Here is an 18,242-nt window from a genome sequence, read left to right on the forward strand (position 1 = left end):
AATAAAGGAAAAAGAAAAAAATAAATAAATAAAAATGTATATGTGATGATGAGACTAATATAAAATGATTTCCAAATATAAAATCTCGTCAAGGACATTTACTTGTGTAATTGATATAGCCTTTATTTAAAAAAAATTATGTTTTTGTTTAAGAAAAACCAAAATTAGGAGAGAATTGAGTCGTGCTTTCATTGATAATATGAGGCTCTTTATATAGAGGATTACAAGACATAGAATCAGAGTTGTACAAGGAAAGATAATCGTACAATTAATCGGATATCTATGAATATTTCTGAGAATATCTCTAATTCTAAACCCTATTACAACTAGGTCAAGTAACATATAGTTTGGGTCAGACACATATTCTGAATTTACTTGAACATTCCCCCTTGTGTCACCCAAACGTGGTGCTCCTCTCGTTGCCTCATTAAAAACCTTGCCGAGTAACAAAAACCCAGTGGGACAAAAATAACCTCGGTCGAATGGAAAAAAGAGCACAACACACCCTTCACGTTTCGAGACCATACATGTAGACATCTCCCCCTAATGTCTGCATCTCCTCCCGATGACTACAGTCATGGGAGTTCGGATAACTTCAGCAAATGATGCTACCAACATGTTTCCCGAAAGTGGAATTTAGTAGGGCTGGGCGGTTTGACCTGAGAGACCGAGAAACCGGGTCGATCCGGACCGAAACCGACCATTCGGGTCGGTTTTGAAAACAGAAATCCTCGGTTCGGGCTAAACCGAACCGATTAAAATGTCTTCCGGTTCGGTCTTGGTTTCAGTATTTGCAGAACCGGTTAGAACCGATCCGGACCGATAATTGTACATGTATATGATTTTCTGCATTTGTATATGTTAGAACCGATCCGGACCGGTTAGAACTAATAATGTTGCACTGAGTTTTTGCTGCATTTCTGTGTTAGATCAAAAAATAAAAATAAATTTAATCAAACCGAGCCCTGCGGCCTAAGGCCATCTTTGACTTTTATATATATGTATATTCTTATGGGAAATCCAATAGGAAAAGCCCATCAAAGCCCCCAAAGCTCACATCTTAACTTGTCATCCATCCACTAGTTTGGAAGGATGGAGTCTTATAAAGGCTATAAACCTTAAAACTTTCTTCTATGTGGGACTTTAACAAGTTCCTACATTCTGCATTCCCTGCTTTACTGCATTTCTGCATTACTGCATTTCTGTTACAGTTTTACTGCATTTCTGCTTTACTGCATTTCTGTTTTACTGCATTAATGCATTACTGCATTTCTGTTACAGTTTTGCTGCATTTTTGCATTTCTGCATTACAGTTTTTCTGCATTTCTGCATTCTCTGCTTTACATTACAGATTTTCTTCGTTTCTGCATTTTCTGCCCTGCAGATTTGCTGCATTTCTGCATTTTCTACTTGCTTTACAGTTTCTGCATTCCTGCCAGATTTCTTGGCCCGATAGACCGGACCGATTTTTTCGGGTCGGTTTTGTCATCGGTCTCAGCATTTTGCAAAAACCGATCCGAACCGAACCGACATTGTCGGTTTCGGACTCGGTTTTCAAATTTTTCAGACCGGACCGATCCGAACCCAGCCCTAGAATTTAGGCAATGACTTAGTGAGCAAGCCTGCCGCACTGTCCTCAAATTGAACGTAGTTCACTTTAATCTTGAGGAGAGTCTGTTATTGCTGATTATACTTGGTGTTGTCGCTTTTGATGTAGCCTTGCTTCAAAACAAGCACCATTATCCTATATGCTCGTAGGCTCATCTGTGGTAGACTTCAAACCACAATTGTTCGAACATGCGGAACTATGGATCCAATCCATATACATTCACTAACCACTTTGTGAAGAGCAATAATCTCTGCATTGTTCGAAGATATAGCGATTAGGATCTGTTCTGTAGACCTCAAAGATATCATGGTCTTTACCCATGGTGAACACTTAACCAGTTTGGGAATGACCTTTGTGTGGGTCAGAGAGATACCCAATATCAGTAAAACCTTCCAAAACACATGTCGTTTGGGGATAGTGGATGCAGGCCAGTGTTGGCGGCGTTCCTGGTGTGTGATGGATCCGAATCCATCATCTCTCTATAGGGATAGAACAAGCCCATATTAATCGTACATCTCAAGTACCGAAAAATATCATTTACACCAATCCAATGGTGTCGCGTTGGCGCGAAGCTATATCTAGCTAACAAGTTCATTGCAAATGAGATGTTCGGTCTTGTGCATTGAGCTAAGTACAATAATGCGCCTATTGTACTCAAGTAAGGCACTTCTGCTTCTAACACATCTTCGTCATCATCCTTCGGACGAGTTTGATCATTTTTCAGGATCAAGACTACGGACTATCATGAGGGTGCTTGAAGGTTTGACCTTGTCAAAATGCCTAAGCATCTATCAACACGATGCTCAAGTTCCAAACCGAGACATAATCATGTTCTCTCAAAATCCTTCATCTCAAAATCGGATTTCAAGTGTTCGGCGGTTTCCCTTAACTCTTTAAGGGCTTCCAATAAAGATCATGTCCAACATGAACCGTGATAGAATCCAAAACTTGTTATGGAAACGCGCGGGCATATCTCTTCCCAATCAAGTAGTCACTTTAGTGAGTGTTTCAACCTTATTGTAAACGCGCTCCGTGGTCTAGAGCTACTTGACTTGGGTAAATGAAGTTCACCATGAACCTTCATGTATATTCTGTATCTAGATCCTCATAGAGATACGTAGTGACCACATTTGTAAGCTGTATGATCAGTTATTCGGAAACTACCAAACTGACAGGGTAGTAGAGTGCAGTGACTTCCATTACGAGAGAATATGTCTTATCGTAGTCGATTCCAGGGCATTTTGTGAGAAGCCTTGTGCCATAAGGCGAGATTACCATCTCTTTTTCTCACCACGCTTTCTAACGAAGACCCATTAGTCAACAGGTTTTATGTTAGGAGGTGTTGGTATCATTGGCTCAAAAACCTTCCTCTTCGTTAGAGAATCCATCTTAACCTGGATAGCATCTTTCCATTTAGGCCAAATTTCTCTACGTTGGCATTCATTTATCAACGGAGCATGGTTCGATATCATCGGACTCAACAAACTCATGCGCAACGAAATGCGCGACTACATCATCAATTATGATGGAGTTTCTATCCCACGTCTCATGTACACTAGTGTAAGTTTCATAGAGCTCTATATTCTCAGGAATAGGTTCTGACATTGAGGCGTCCCCCAACTATAACCATAATCTGGAAGATACTCATGAGACGGATTTTGAGTGTCGATGATCCAAGGATTGGGTTGTGCCAAAGTATCCTTCGAACCCACGGGCCTCCCATGCATCCTAGCTGGGGCCATGGCCTGTAACGCCAGAGTGCCACTTTCTTTGACGTTGGCGCCATGCCTACCTCCGTGTAGGGTGGCGCTATGTCCTCTAGTAGGGACGTCCATCCTTGCAGGAATGTTTGCAGCAGATATGTGTAATCTCGTCACTTTAGTAGGGATCGAGATGAGACATAGTGGGGACAGACCACGACAATTCCTATCGTTCCTGCTGAACATTCGTGCTCTTATCTCCCCCTAACGACGGGAAGACTGTCTCATCAAAGTGACAACCCGCAAATCTAGCGGTAATGAGATCGCCTTGCAAGGGCATTAAGTGGCGGACGATTGTCGGAGTCTCAAATCCAACGTAGTTGCCCATTCGTCTGTAAGGACCTGTCATAGTGCGCTGTGGCGGCGCAATTAGCACATAAATGGCTCACTCAAATGTGCGTAAGTACGAAATACTTGTACCCAGTCACTAGCTGTAACGCAGAGATATATTGAGTAGCGGTAGGTCGTAGACGAATTAGCATAGCTGCATGCGATATTGCATCACCCCAAGCGAATATAAAGAGAGTGGTGCACATTACCAAACTACCATCGTAGTGGTTTCCTCAAGACCATTTGGGTGTGTTCATGAGAATATGATGTACAAGCAGCTAGTACCGGCGATCTGGAGCGGTACCTGGTACGGTGATCTAGAGCAACAGCTGGTACCAGTGACAGTTACCGAGAGAGATGGTGGGTAGTGGGGTGCCCAGAGTAGAATGTCGTTCTTCTCCTCCCCTTTTTCTGAACTCGGATGAGAAACCCAAAGGTGAAGAGAGCTGGTACCGGTGACAGTTACTGTGATGCCTGTGAAGAGACTAACCCAGCGGGTCCAATTAAGTAGAAGCCAGGGTCTCGGTCACTGGTACACCGAGACACATCCCTGAGTACCGGCCGAAATGACCATGGTGGACCGAGATCAATGGTACCGAGCGGGTGTCCAAAGTAAATTTCCATTCTTTTTTTTGTTGCTCGAACCGTCGAACAAAGTCGGCTTCCTGAAATGGTGTTGTTCCCGGGACTCCAGCTTATACATGATGCCACCGGGATGTGTAGGAGATGGGATCAGTTTCAAGGTTTGGTCACCAAGACCCATCCGAAGTGTACTACCGGGAGGTGTTGCTGGATTGGTCAGCGAGAGGGTGAAAAAGCTGCTGGGATGATGCATTTTTCCATGTTAAAGAGGATCCCGGATGGGTTGCAATAGTGCGGTACCTGAATGTTACTCCGGGTTTGAGCTATACCGGGATAGTGAATGAGTAGGTGTCACAGGGACTTGCAGGGCTACGAGTCTACATGCAAATGGACCTTAACTCCTAAGCGGGTAGTGATGTGTTGCATGGCAGCGGGATGGAGAGGTACCGGTAGGTGTGCGTACCCGCTGACTCGTGAGAGTCCCGGAGAAGAGTGGAACTTGGGAGTGGAGTTGAAGGTACTCGGGAGTGGGATGTGCACGTACCCGCTGATTCGTGGTACCCGTTTGGCTCCTCGGAGGCTTGGGTGAGGGGTGTCCTGCATGTACCCATGTACCCGGTGACTCGTGGTACCCGTACATGACTCTTGCTCAAGGTTGGAGGTTCACACCCAAACTCCTAGGCGCCCTCCTTCTATCGCCAATGTTTATGTGTGAGAATACGAGACCTAAGTATGAAGCGTGACCGAGAGAGAGTGACACAAGCATGTATAGTGATTCACCTTGCCCTTGAGGCAAGGCTACGTCCACTTAGAGATTCCACTAGTAGTGAGGCCAAGTAGCCTTTGTAGTGATACAAGTATAGGGATCATGGATCCATCCCTTTCCAAGAAGGGGAGGACTTCCTGTTATAGTTAAAGGAAATCTCATTCTATTCTATATTTCCGATGTGGAACCCCACCTACGAGGTCGTTGCTTATGCTTGGCGGTATGTGGTATAAGTGATATCAACAGTAAGAAAAATACTGGTAACAAGGTTTAACATGTTTCAATCATGAGTGCCTTAATACCATTGCAAACCATGTAAAACGTTATTTATAGTCATATTTTTATGTTCTTAACTAATATTGATAAAATATTTAAAATTTGTTGAAATTGAAGAAATATTAACGGAACATGTTTAAGGAAAAAAAAAAAGGGCTAGAATGATTTGCTCAAAAAGCGTATTGGGCTAAAGTAGGCCTTTACAACCCAACTATGTTTTGGGTTCTTCAGTGGCCCTAGACTTACAGGTCGGTTATAGAATTGTTCAATCTTATGCAGTACTAATCAGGGATCTGCTGTTATTTACGTCCAAGAAACGCAGGAAACAAAACCTCCTCCTTAGTTCTCTCAATTCAATTCTCACAATGCTTAGAGGAGAAGATGAAGACGCTTCAGAGCTCAAAATCGGAGAGGGTATCTAGTCTATTCTCTCTCGTTTTTCCTCTCTCAAAGTTATTAAATATCTAAATTGTATTCCAGAATTTCAATTTGGTTGATGTGATCGTACACCGCTTTAAAAAGAGACCTGTGCACAATATTGTGTATCAGAAAGGCAAATCCATAAAACAATCAATTTTGCACTAAAGATAAAAACCTACATATGTGAGACAGTATAACTCTCAACCCTAAGATGTGATATTGACATTACAATATATTATGTGTTCTATGACAACCATGCAAGTTTCATGACCTAGCCAGCGCTATTTGATTTTCCTACCAAATTGATTTGGAAATGTACGTCGTTTGATTTCATTAGAAAATAAAATTGCTACTCAATCAATGAGCGGTTAATAATGACATTCAGGTTAATTGTGGTTTATTTTCAGATTTTCTGAAGGCAAAATGTCTGATGAATAGTGAGGTAGCCATTCTTCTTGAGCATAGATATGATCAGATGAAGCAAATGTCTGGCGATTCAACTCCACTTCCCCAGTAAGCTGTATTTCATTTATATATGCACTCTTATATATCATCAATATCACATAAAAATCAATTCTCAATTGGCAAGAAATGAGCTTAATCATTTCAAATTATGTTGTTTTTGTGTGCAGAGTGTTTGAGAAATCGCTGCAGTATGTCAAGCGCTTCAGTCGGTTCACGAATCAAGGCTCTGTAAAGCAAGTTCGAGAGTATCCTTCCATGCTTCCTTGTAATTGAATAGTGTAAAGAATTTGATCAGATATACCTCCTCCTGTTAAATTGGTTAATACATGGATGGATTTGGTGAGATCTTTAGAAGAAGATACCTGAGAGAGAGATATGTTGGCATGCATATGCTATCTCTTCTGTGAGAGTTTACTTTCTGTGTGTTTCTTGGTCTCATGATCACTCTTTCCTTTGAGTAATTAATTAGGTGCACTTGGTATACCTCTTTATAGTACTTATTGTGGGCAACTTCAAGCTATTCTTGGAAAAAGCTTTGATTCATTGTTTGTATTTAATCAATCCTTAACTAAGTACCATTCAGAGTCCTCAGTAGATACCAGTTGGCTGAATTCGAGGTAAATCACTCAGAACAATAAGTTACACTATTTTTAATTATTCTCATCGTCTAGCTAGTAATATTATTTTGTATAATTCTATATATGCATGTCTGCAGCTGGCTGTGATCGGGAATCTTTGCCCTGAAACTGTGGAGGAGGCTAAGGCAATTGTGCCCTCACTCAAGGTACGTACCTGTTTATACTCTACTTTTACTTTAAAGACTGCACTACTACATGTGTATAATGCATTTACACATATGCATGCATGGATGCTTGAATTGGTTCCTGTAAGTACGTACCAAATCTTATTGAGAGAATTCAGACTGAAAAGAAGTCCGATCTTGTCGAGGGAATTAAGATCGATAACTACAGATGTACCTTGCGAATGGGGGATTAAGAATACATAGGTCTTTGATAAAAATTAAAAAGAAGTCCACATGAATGAGAATTGGTAATCTATCTTTGTTCAAATGATTGAATATCTCTGCACTCTATCAAACTGCAGACCAAAGGACGTGGGCATGATGATGAAGCCGTTGAGAGATTGTTGAATGACCTATTAATGATTAAAAAGTTTGAGTGATTTATTGGATAAATCAATAAACAAATCCATGCTTATATCAGTATGTTTTAAGTATGCATGTTTAACTGTAATGGTCGTTTGTTTTCGACCAGCCCACATTAGATTAATCTTCAGTGAATAAAATGGCTTGTTCGTATGCCAATCGATTAGCTGATTCTTTCTCCGTAAGTTTCTCTTTAGGGTAGTTAAGTCATCTGCTTCAAAATGTATTGCATATACCTTTTAGTTTTTCTTCGTGGACCAATTTCCCTTTCTTTATTTTATCATTTGACGTGAATAAAATTCTGTCTCACTCCTTACATAATATTCCTATCTTTCTTTAAATCCCAGCCTTAAGACTGAAATTAACAAGAAGAAGATAATAGTAAGTGGCATGATACTTGCCATTCAAAACTTTCATGAGTAGATGCTTGACGGTTAGGCGAGAGATGGATCACTAGTAATTACGAATCCTACTAAGAAGGTTCACATGGCGTTGTCAGGTCCAGTGGGTCTTAGCCCAGTGCTAGACATCGGTATATGGAGTTAAATTAAGAAGCTAGCTGGTCCATTACAGATGTCTCTAGTCCGGTCCAGGTCCAGGTCCAGGTCCCTATTCAAATAGTTCCTATCGGGTTATCTATATTCTATATAGATGCAGTCCCACGAAAATAACAGACAAACTAGTTTGCAATTTTGTATAACAGAAACTAGAAAAGTAGTAGTAGGAATACTGGAGTAGCCGAGTAGCAGTCCCCAATAATAAGGTCATCATGAAGATGAGATTATACTGTGCCATGCATGTCCCCCCATGTCCCACGGGGTGCAATTAATGTAGCGTATGTATCACACTTCTATACCATGCTCTGACTATTAATGCGCTAGCTCGGTACCACATATACCATAACATTTATTAAATTTTTTTTTTCTCTATCCTCAAAAATCGAAAATGAGAATTCAAATTAATTTAAAACCTCTAACCATTTTTGCATATTAAGAAAATGATAGTTGGCATGTATTCAGATCGAGTTATAAAGAAAAATTTTAGGACGAATTGTGCTTACTTATGCCATCTTCAATAAGAGGGCCAAAATGAGATCCCTAGTCATTTTTTCAAAATTATGAATCCAACAACAGAATGTCTAAAGAGCTATAAATGGGGTCAGGTCCAAAGAGGGGTGGGGAGAGCTGAAAATAGCCCTGAAGGTGGCTCTTTGGCTCTTGTAGGACCTATAGAAAATGAACATCAATTAAGCTTAATTAAACATGGCTACAGACAGTGGCTCTTGTCTCTTGTCTTAAGAATTAATTTGAGTCTAAACAAAAATATTATTATAATAAAATAATATCATAAAATTGAAAAACATAATGTAAAATCATAAAAAGCTTGAAAGGGCTAAAATTTAGCCATGTCTTACTGGAGATGGTTCATTTATTTATGAACTAAGAATAATATTTTTGAGGCTAAATTATAACTCTGGCCTCAATATAGCTCTTGCCTACTGAAGTTGCACACTTCAAATAATACAAAACACTCTTTGAACAACGTTTTTATTTTACTCAAAGATTGCATGTCCACAAATCATGTCTAATCCACCCGACCCCCCGTATTATTCATATTTAATTCAAGTAATATTCTTATAACCTTAATCTGGTCCTTTATCTCGTTTCCTTTGCTTCCTGTCTTCTGTTCATAATTTGATTAGACAATACTTCGTCTTGTAAATTTAACTCTAGCTAGCTAAAGTGGAATCCGGGTGCAGAACAAATGCATGTTTGTCCAATCCAAATTATGCATATATCTTTTGAAAATCAAACATGTATGGTCCAATAATTTTAAGCATGATGAAATTAATTATTTCTGAGTTTCAGTTATGATAAAAACATATGCGATGGTCTCTAGCCCTGGCAAAGTGATGGATGCAGGTGGCTGGTGGCAGTGCATCCACGTTAATACGAAACCTGTTCTAATAGACTGACATAATTACGTGACAAGAAGAAATTAAAACAGAGAATGGAATTAATATTACAATGAAGAAAGGAAGGAAATTAATTGTATTCATTCATTCATGGTGTCAGTTGGAAGAAACCCACAGAAGGATAAGGATGATAAGAATTAAAGCAGCCTAACTTGATATTGAATTAACGAGTAGGTAGGTCACTGTTTAACCCTGGCTAGCTTCATGCTCAGTTGCCTCCCTCTGCCTCTCCCTCTTCCTCTCCCCCTCTCCAGTCACCCCTACCCGCCATAGCCATTGCTTGTTGAGGACTTGAGGCCTTGTTTCAGTCTCCTCACCATTCCTCGACTTCGTGTTTTCAAGTGAAGCCATTTGGAGTGTTCATTCATGTCTGTATCTGTATTATTATTATTATAAGGTGAAAGCCATACATGCATAGGAACGTCAACATCTTTCTCGGTATTCTATGCGGATGTGAAAGCTGAGTGACATCCCAGTCCAGTTTGTGCCTCTCTCATAACTCTCTCTCTCTCTCTGTCTCTCTCTCTCCACGGAAACATTTTTGAAATCATTGAATTATGATGGTGTTATGATTTCTGAGACAGCCTAGCTAAGCTAAGCTAAGCTAGGAGGACCAACCGGCTCGGCTCAGGCTCGTGGAGGACGGGGCGGTGGTTTTCTTCTGAGTCTGAGCTTGAGCCTGAGTGGCTCTGGGAGTGTGTGGTCTCTCAGGCAGTGGCTGCCTCGATCGGGGTGATAGTATGAGGAAGAAGAAAGGGAAACACAAAAGTCAAAATAACTCAAATCCCAAACAGAGACAGAGTTAATTCAAAGGCAAAGCAAACACCCCATTCCATTTTCACCATAAAGCAAGACAGGAGGAGAGAAGAGAAGACTCATTCATTTTCATTCAAAGCTTTAGGCCTACTAGCCACCAGCCTAGCTACTAAGCAAGCTTCTAGTCTAGGTAGACCTAGCTTTTTCTTTCTTTTCTTTATTGTCAAAAAGAAAGGTGCGTGTTGGAATTGCTGCAATACCTTTTCTCTCTCTTTCTTTCATTCAATCATAAAGCAATCGATTGCAAAATCATTTCTCAATGCAACTTTTTTTTTTTTCCTTTTCTTTTTTTTTTTCTTTGCTGCTTTTGCTTTTGTATGCATGCATAGACCTTTGCCTTGGAAGTTGGACTTGACCCCTCCTCCAGTCCTCCCCGTTGAGCAAAGTTTTTAATTCCCAATGAAAATTACAAATTTGACCAAAAAAAAAAAATGAAAATTACAAAGAAAAAAAAAAAGATTTGGACATAGTGTGGTGAGTTGCATGTACAGTAAAGACTGTAAAAGGTGGATTAGGACCTCTCCAATATCCATCTCTCTTCTTTTTCTTCTTCCTTTTTCTTTTCGATCTCTTTTTGGCCACTGCATCACAATTCACACACCACCGACTTAATTACTCAGATCGATCCGATCCATGTTATTTGTCTTTGTTCTTAACCTAGCTTGTATCATTGTGGTTGCATTCTGAAACCTTAATTTGTTCAAAGCTAAGGAAGATCGAAAAATGAAATCTGGAAATAAGCCCAGCTGCATGTTGTACAGATCGATCGAGATTAATTACTTCTTCCTCTTCTTCTCCTTTTTGCTACATTTTCTTATCTTAATTCTGTGTGTGTAAGCTACCTAATAGCTCAGTTTGTATGTACGACTTGTGTATGTAGTGGCTAGCTAGGCCGGCCGGCCATGCTGCGGTATCGTTCTCAACCGGTTACGTATATACGTAGCACACCAACAACAGGCAGGGCTAGCTTATTCACTGTCAACAAACCCTAAGCTGCGCGCACCAACTAACCATGCAGGCCCCAATTATAAGAAAGAGAAATGCACAAACTGTTCTCAATATATACTCTATCTTATACAAGATCTTAATTCATATAATCTTCTTCAAGTCCCACCAAGATATAGCCCAGTACTTGGAGGGATTGATGCCTTCCTTTTGTTGTATTAATTGAGAACGAGATAACAACATCCCATCTGGTAAATTTCTCAACAAACAGTGATAAGAATTTGGAACTGTTTTTCATCATTCTTTTTTTTCTTTGGGACAATGTGCTTCACGGTTTTCACTCCACAACATAGTTGACCAAATTAATTGCCATAGCGTCGTAAAGAGGGTCGGTTTTAGGAAAGTGAATATATTCTTACTTGCTATAGCTCAATGCATCGACCAGTAGGTAATAATCATTCCATTAACTGCCAACATAGGGATGTCGTTTTTAACTATCTATATATCTCCTTGACTTCTGTAAAAGGAATCATGTTTAGTCTATTTTGTTAGTTATTACATGCTAAGCAAAGTCCTCATCAACAGTACTATATTTTACCATATATATACATACATGTTGCATTAGTTTGAACCTTGGCAACTAGTTAATGTTAAAGCCCGGGTAGATAGTTCAGAATTTATTGAATAGATTCATTTTAGGACTAATTTCAGTTTACCCCTCTGAGGTTAGGGGTCGTCATCATGTTAGTCCCTCTAGTTTCAATTTAATCATGTTAGTCCCTGTACTCTCAAATTTCATCATCCGTGTCCAATTTCTACTATTCCGTCCAATTTGGACCGTTAAGTCTGACTTTTGAGGGCTAAAATGGTCATTTCAAGACAAAAAAAAAACTAAAAAAAAAAAAAAAGATTTTTTTTTTTGCATTTTTTTTCTGTTTTTTTTTTTTGCATTTTTTTTATTTTCTTGTTTTTTTTTCTTTTTCTTCGCTTATTATTATTATTATTATTTTATAATTTTGTCTTCAACCTATACACCACAAGTTATAATAGGTTTATAAAAACAAAAAAAAATACTCTAGGTAGTTAAAAAGCCGCTCGCTGGTCTACGATATTTGTGATATATCTCTGATAAAGCGAAGAATTTTAGGAAATATCTGTAAAATATAATAGGTTTATAAAGTGAAGAATTTTAAGATATCCTCAATAAAGTGAAGAAATATCTATAAAATATGATTAAAAAAATAAATACAGATATTTCTTCACTTTATTGGGGATATATCCTAAAATTCTTCGCTTTATCGGAGATGTTCCACAAATATCGTAGACCAGCGAGCGAAGAATTTTAGGATATATCCCCAATAAAGTGAAGAAATATTTGTATTTATTTTTTTAATCATATTTTACAAATATTTCTTCACTTTATTGGGGATATATCATATTATTATTCACTTTATAAACCTATTATATTTTATAGATATATTTTACAAATATATCCTAAAATTTTTCACTTTATCGGAGATATATCACAAATATTATAGACCAGCGAGCGACTTTTTAACCATCTAGAGTATTTTTTTTTATTTTTTATAAACCTATTATAACTTGTGGTGTATAGGTTGAAGAAAAAATTTATAAAAATATAAAATAAAAAAAATAGAAAAGAAACACCTAGAGTATTTTTTGTTTTTGTTTTTATAAACCTATTATAACTTGTGGTATATCTCCGATAAAGCGAAGAATTTTAGGATATATCCCCAATAAAGTGAAGAAATATCTGTATTTATTTTTTTAATCATATTTAACAGATATTTCTTCACTTTGTTGGGGATATATCCTATTATTCTTCACTTTATAAACCTGTTATATTTTATAAATATATTTTACAGATATATCCTAAAATTTTTCTCTTTATCGGAGATATATCACAAATATCGTAGACCAGCGAGCGGCTTTTTAACCACCTAGAGTATTTTTTTTTTGTTTTTATAAACCTATTATAACTTGTGGTGTATAGGTTGAAGACAAAATTATAAAAAAATAATAATAATAATAATAATAATAAGCGAAGAAAAAGAAAAAAAAAACAAGAAAATAAAAAAAAATGCAAAAAAAAAAAAACAGAAAAAAAATTCAAAAAAAAATCTTTTTTTTTGTCTTGAAATGACCATTTTAGCCCTCAAAAGTCAGACTTAACGGTCCAAATTGGACGGAATAGTAGAAATTGGATACGGATGATGAAATTTGAGAGTACAGGGACTAACATGATTAAATTGAAACTAGAGGGACTAACATGATGACGACCCCTAACCTCAGGGGGATAAACTGAAATTAGTCCTTCATTTTAATAACCAATCCAGCCCTTGTGGGAAATGAACTATACTCAATAGTCAATACAATGTCTATATATATTGATATGAAGATAGAGATATTTCACTGTGAATCAAAGGAGCTAGCTAAATGTTAATCTAGAATTAGGCCCTGCTTACCGACATCGACTTACAGTTTTGTTTTTATGGGTATATACTGTTTGTGTGATAGGATGCAACAACCAAAAGATTAAAATTTTGATGAATGCCAAAAGAACTTGGTCAGAACCTGATCACTTCGTTTGTTTTTAAAAATGTATCATCATTTCATCGGCAAAGGAAAAAAAAAAATCGAGCTATTCATCTCATCTATGTAGGGCATAATTAATTTGGCTCTACTGTCATATTGAATTGGCAAGCACAGATATGCCCAGTAATAATTATTATAACATGTACGATTTGTTGAGAATATTGTAGGGAAATTAAAGTCCACCTCCTATATGTGCTCATTGCTTCTTTTTGCTTCTTGCTTTGTCAAATGGTCGCAGCTTCCTACTGGCAGAATGAAACCATGTGTCACCGGATTTATTTTTCGGTGGCAACATAGTGGGAAAGTTGGTATTATTAGTCTATTATGGCTCCATGTGAGCATTATCTTTCCGGTATGTCGCCAAAATTGTAAAGCAAATGGAGTAGCCAGTTGTGCACTCCTTGCTAATTGGTGTGTGTTAGAATACACAATATTAGTAGCGACTTCTGATATTATTTCGGAATGTTCTCTTAAGGCTTCTTGTAATTTGGGGTTTAGGCTTTATGTCCCCCCCTCCCCCCCCCCCCCCCCCCCGTGTATTCTATGGTTTTATTAATGGTTATGGCTTAAGGGCAGCCGTTTTAGCCCTACCTCAGAAAAAAAAAAAAAAAAAACTTCTAAATTAATACCAATTTCTTTCATTGATTATAGTTTGTTTTTTTTTTTTTTTTGAAAAGGAAGTTGATATCATTAGATCAACAACAAATAGGATGTAGTCTACCATAACTTACATAAGAAATCCAGCAAGAAAATCCGGAATAACCTACCTAAGCTAAAGCAAACCATTAAAGATCACTGGGACGCTCACAATTAAGCGAGTCTATACAAGAATGAAAAAACCTTGCCTCCTACGGAAAGAAATCATTTAACTAGCCCCCAGTTGCCAATCACGCAATTGTGGTATAAGCAAAAAACTAGAAACGTCATAGAAGACTCATAGAAGTTTATCCAAACTCACACAGGCTCAATACCCTAATACATTAGAGCCCAACTTGCCTCGACCTGAGCCCGTAGGCCTAAGCCCAGCTCAAATCTTGCCTAACATGAAGGCTTTTCTGCCACATCAGCCTAGGGTGTAGCCCAGGCCCATAGAGATGTACCCACATATTTGAGTCCAACAACCCAAGCTTAAGCCCAGGCCCAAAAGCCCAAGCCCAAATTCGAGTTATTAGGGCAAAATCCTCAGGCCACTACTGCCACACTACCTCCGCCACCTTTAGGCCATCCGGCGGCCAGCCTATCTGCCACTGCATCAGAGCTCTAATAAAAAAACCACCAGCGACCTGTCAACCCCCTTGCGTCGCGGCCTCCACCACCAATTGCGAGCTTCAAATGTCGATCAGACGGCGAGACGATGATCCCGATTGCCTCAACCTCTACAACTCTCGCACGAGATCTGGTACCCTGTGATGTCTACGACCCCCGATGAAAAGCTCTGCCGGTGCTAAAACAGATGGCAACTGGAAGGAGACTCCACCGCCATGCTACGCTCAAGCCGACTTCGCAGCCTCCAAGATCTACTCCGTCACCAGGTAGACCCGGTTCGAGCCTTTGCCAAACTACACCACGACGAGAACCTCGCTGGATCTGGAATGGCGACGCCACGTTCTGCTCAAAACCCTAGAGAATGGGTTCTGCTAGTACACAAACTCATTGTTTATAGTTTGTTTGTTTGCGTGCAAAACATATATAATGTAATATGTATGCCTAGGTACATATAGACACTTTAAGCCCTAGGATCATCACCTAATTCTTACAAAAAAAAAAACAGATAATTAAAACACCTAATTTACATGGCCAGTGAAGGTACTAAACCCTAAAAGCACTTCTTCTTTTTTTACTTTAATGTAGTTTTGGAGCTATTCAGGAATATCTTTTTATTTGGTAGATTGAAGTAGGTGATAAAGTAATTTAGGGTTCACATTCAAAACCAATTGACGATGGATGTAGTTGCCTAAACCCTTATAAACCCATAGGCAAGATCCCATTTTTCTCATGTGGGATGTATATATTCTCAACACGCCCCCGCACGTGTGACGAATTTTCAAGCCATACACACCCATAGGCAAGGTCCCATTTTTCTCATGTGGGATGTATATATTCTCAACACGCCCCCGCACATGTGACAAATTTTCAAGCCATACACGTGGACAATTTTGGGTGACGTGGAGCTCGTGTGGCCGTGAGGCATGCACATGTGGGATAACCCGCTCTGATACCATGATCTTTCACATCCAAAACCAATTAGCGATAGATGGAGTTGTCCAAACCCTTATAAACCCATAGGCAAGGTCCCATTTTTCTCATGTGGGATATATATATTCTCAACAGTATGTTTAACATATAAACTAGTGAAACAGTGGATTTATCGTTTTACAAATTAGCTAGACATTCTAATGATTAGAGGCGAACATAACTCACTAGTAAGTTCAGGACAACTCAATCCCTTTATCCCTTTGATCAATATGAAAAAGTTGGTCCTTCCATGCCATCGTTATCTAGTTTTCGATCTTCAATTGCTTGGATTTTAAATTCTTGCATATAGAAATAAGTGAGATGTAGTTAAAAACTGTCGAGCAATAAATGCATTTACCTTTTCAATGTAATATACTTTGCCAGAGCTGAAAAACTAATTAGTTTAGTAGTAGAATTTGATTAAGAGATGATGGGCATATATAGGGCCTTGTAACTCGCTCTATGGCTCGTTGTCACCCCAAAAGTAAGTGTAGAAGTCGAGGACATGTTTATATATATCTAACACATATATGCATGTGGAGAGTGGTGAAGGCATTAAAGAGGGCACAATTAGAAAAATGTAGCACTAGTCGAGCTAGTCCATCAATGCATAATTTCCCTGCAGCTGCAGGTAATAACTAAATTCAAATTGGAAGGAAGGATTGATAGGTCTATATAAGTTAGTTTAAAAAATTTAGTTAATTAAGTTGATTTGGCCTAGGTTTTAGAAAATAATCAAGAAGATTGATGCGCTAGTCAATGAGCTAGGGTCATGTGGGTGGACATAATAATATGGTAGACAAAGTTGTTGGAGGATTAGAAGGGAATATTTGGGATGATGAAAAGGAATAATAAGAAACTCTAGCTCTTTCTCTCTATCAACAAAGGTATGTATGTATGTGGAAGAAATAGAGAGTTTACGATGACAACCATATGAAAGCAAACAAACAACACTTTAGAGTGGCCTCACAAATATTTTAGGTCAATGGGTCCACCTAATTAATCAATATTTATTGACTATTACACCCACCCAATTCATTCATCCATTAATTTGACAAGATATATTGTACGTCTTAATATGTTTACATAACATGGAATAATACAATCACCTGCATTATAAGATGCATACTTTTACGGATTGTGGTTTTGATTTCTTTGATGGGAAAGTTGAACACCGACGCGTGCCTTCGGCATAGCCTAATAAAACTTAATTAAATGTTTAGTTAACAACTAAGAATAGATGACAACTAAGTCATGAGTAAAATTCATAATTTCTCATGCTAATAAATGAAAAACTAATACCACTAAACTAATAGATACTAGGCCGTCTTAAGTAATTTGTTTGAAAGAATTTTATGAGAATATGTATGGACAGCTACAATAATACATAGGATGGGGATATATTTATACCCATGGGATTTTTGTACGTTGTGTTACTGTCTGCAGCTCTTTTGCTTGTTTTATTCTGTTCTGCAGCTTTCTCTTGGTTGGACACAAAATTTTCATCCATAAAAGGAGAAACAATTCATAGAGTTTCTGTTTCTACACACACACACACACACACACAAAACAATATATAATAGGAATGGTTAAGTGATCGTTTGCTCTCATGTGACTTGTGATTCAAAGATTCTTAGGGTTCTTATATGATTATTTGCTGCACTTTCTTGTATGTTAAAAACTGTAAAGTTCGGCAAGAGATATCAGTTTCAATTGCTCAAATTTACAAGGCCAGTTTGGGAGACTTGTATTTCTTCCCCAACAGTATTACAATCAATTAGCCAGATCTTCAAAATTTGATGAAGACTAAAGGCAGAATTAGATAGTGTTTGGTTTGATCATGCACGGACTCGAAACATGAAATGCAGATCTATATATCTATATATATACATTGTACTTGAAGTTGACAATGGAGACATTTACCATTGCATATATGCAAAGCTCCATACAGTGGTAAAAAGCCGGCCAGCGAATTTATATATATATATATATATACAAGGCATACGAAGTACCAGCTACATATAAAGGAGTCACGTACACTAAAAAGTTGTGTATATATAAACACATATATAGCTCACATTCACCTAGATGGCATAGTAAATACAAGACTGTGGGTCAATGTATCTGTGTCAGCATTATAGCTCTATTCAACATCGGGTTGATGTAACTATTCAGTGATCCATCCATTGCTAGCTTTATTCATATACATACAGAAATGTGAAGAGACCAGTAAAAATTTGAGGTAGCGAGGGAGCGAGGAGGGTGGGGGGAAAAGAATTCTA

At 38.3% G+C, this 18,242-nt stretch overlaps 1 protein-coding gene across 3 annotated transcripts; it reads left to right on the forward strand.

The window, feature by feature from the left end:
* Positions 1-5,588: 5,588 nt before the first annotated feature.
* LOC133707297 (DNA-directed RNA polymerase II subunit 4-like) lies at positions 5,589-11,362 on the forward strand. 3 transcript variants are annotated; one of them, XM_062132857.1, is made up of 6 exons: positions 5,589-5,737; positions 6,151-6,256; positions 6,376-6,453; positions 6,792-6,825; positions 6,924-6,992; positions 11,045-11,362. In XM_062132857.1, the coding sequence occupies exons 1-6, from the start codon at positions 5,689-5,691 to the stop codon at positions 11,105-11,107; spliced, it is 399 nt and encodes a 132-aa protein (XP_061988841.1). In that variant the 5' UTR covers positions 5,589-5,688; the 3' UTR covers positions 11,108-11,362. The 3 variants fall into 3 exon arrangements, with proteins under 3 accessions (XP_061988841.1, XP_061988842.1, XP_061988839.1); XM_062132858.1 differs by lacking the exon at positions 11,045-11,362 and adding an exon at positions 7,873-7,937; XM_062132855.1 differs by lacking the exon at positions 11,045-11,362 and adding an exon at positions 7,313-7,683 and having other exon boundaries at positions 5,601-5,737.
* Positions 11,363-18,242: the final 6,880 nt, after the last annotated feature.

The sequence above is a fragment of the Rosa rugosa genome, chromosome 4 (assembly GCF_958449725.1).
Source record: "Rosa rugosa chromosome 4, drRosRugo1.1, whole genome shotgun sequence".
NCBI lineage: Eukaryota > Viridiplantae > Streptophyta > Magnoliopsida > Rosales > Rosaceae > Rosa > Rosa rugosa.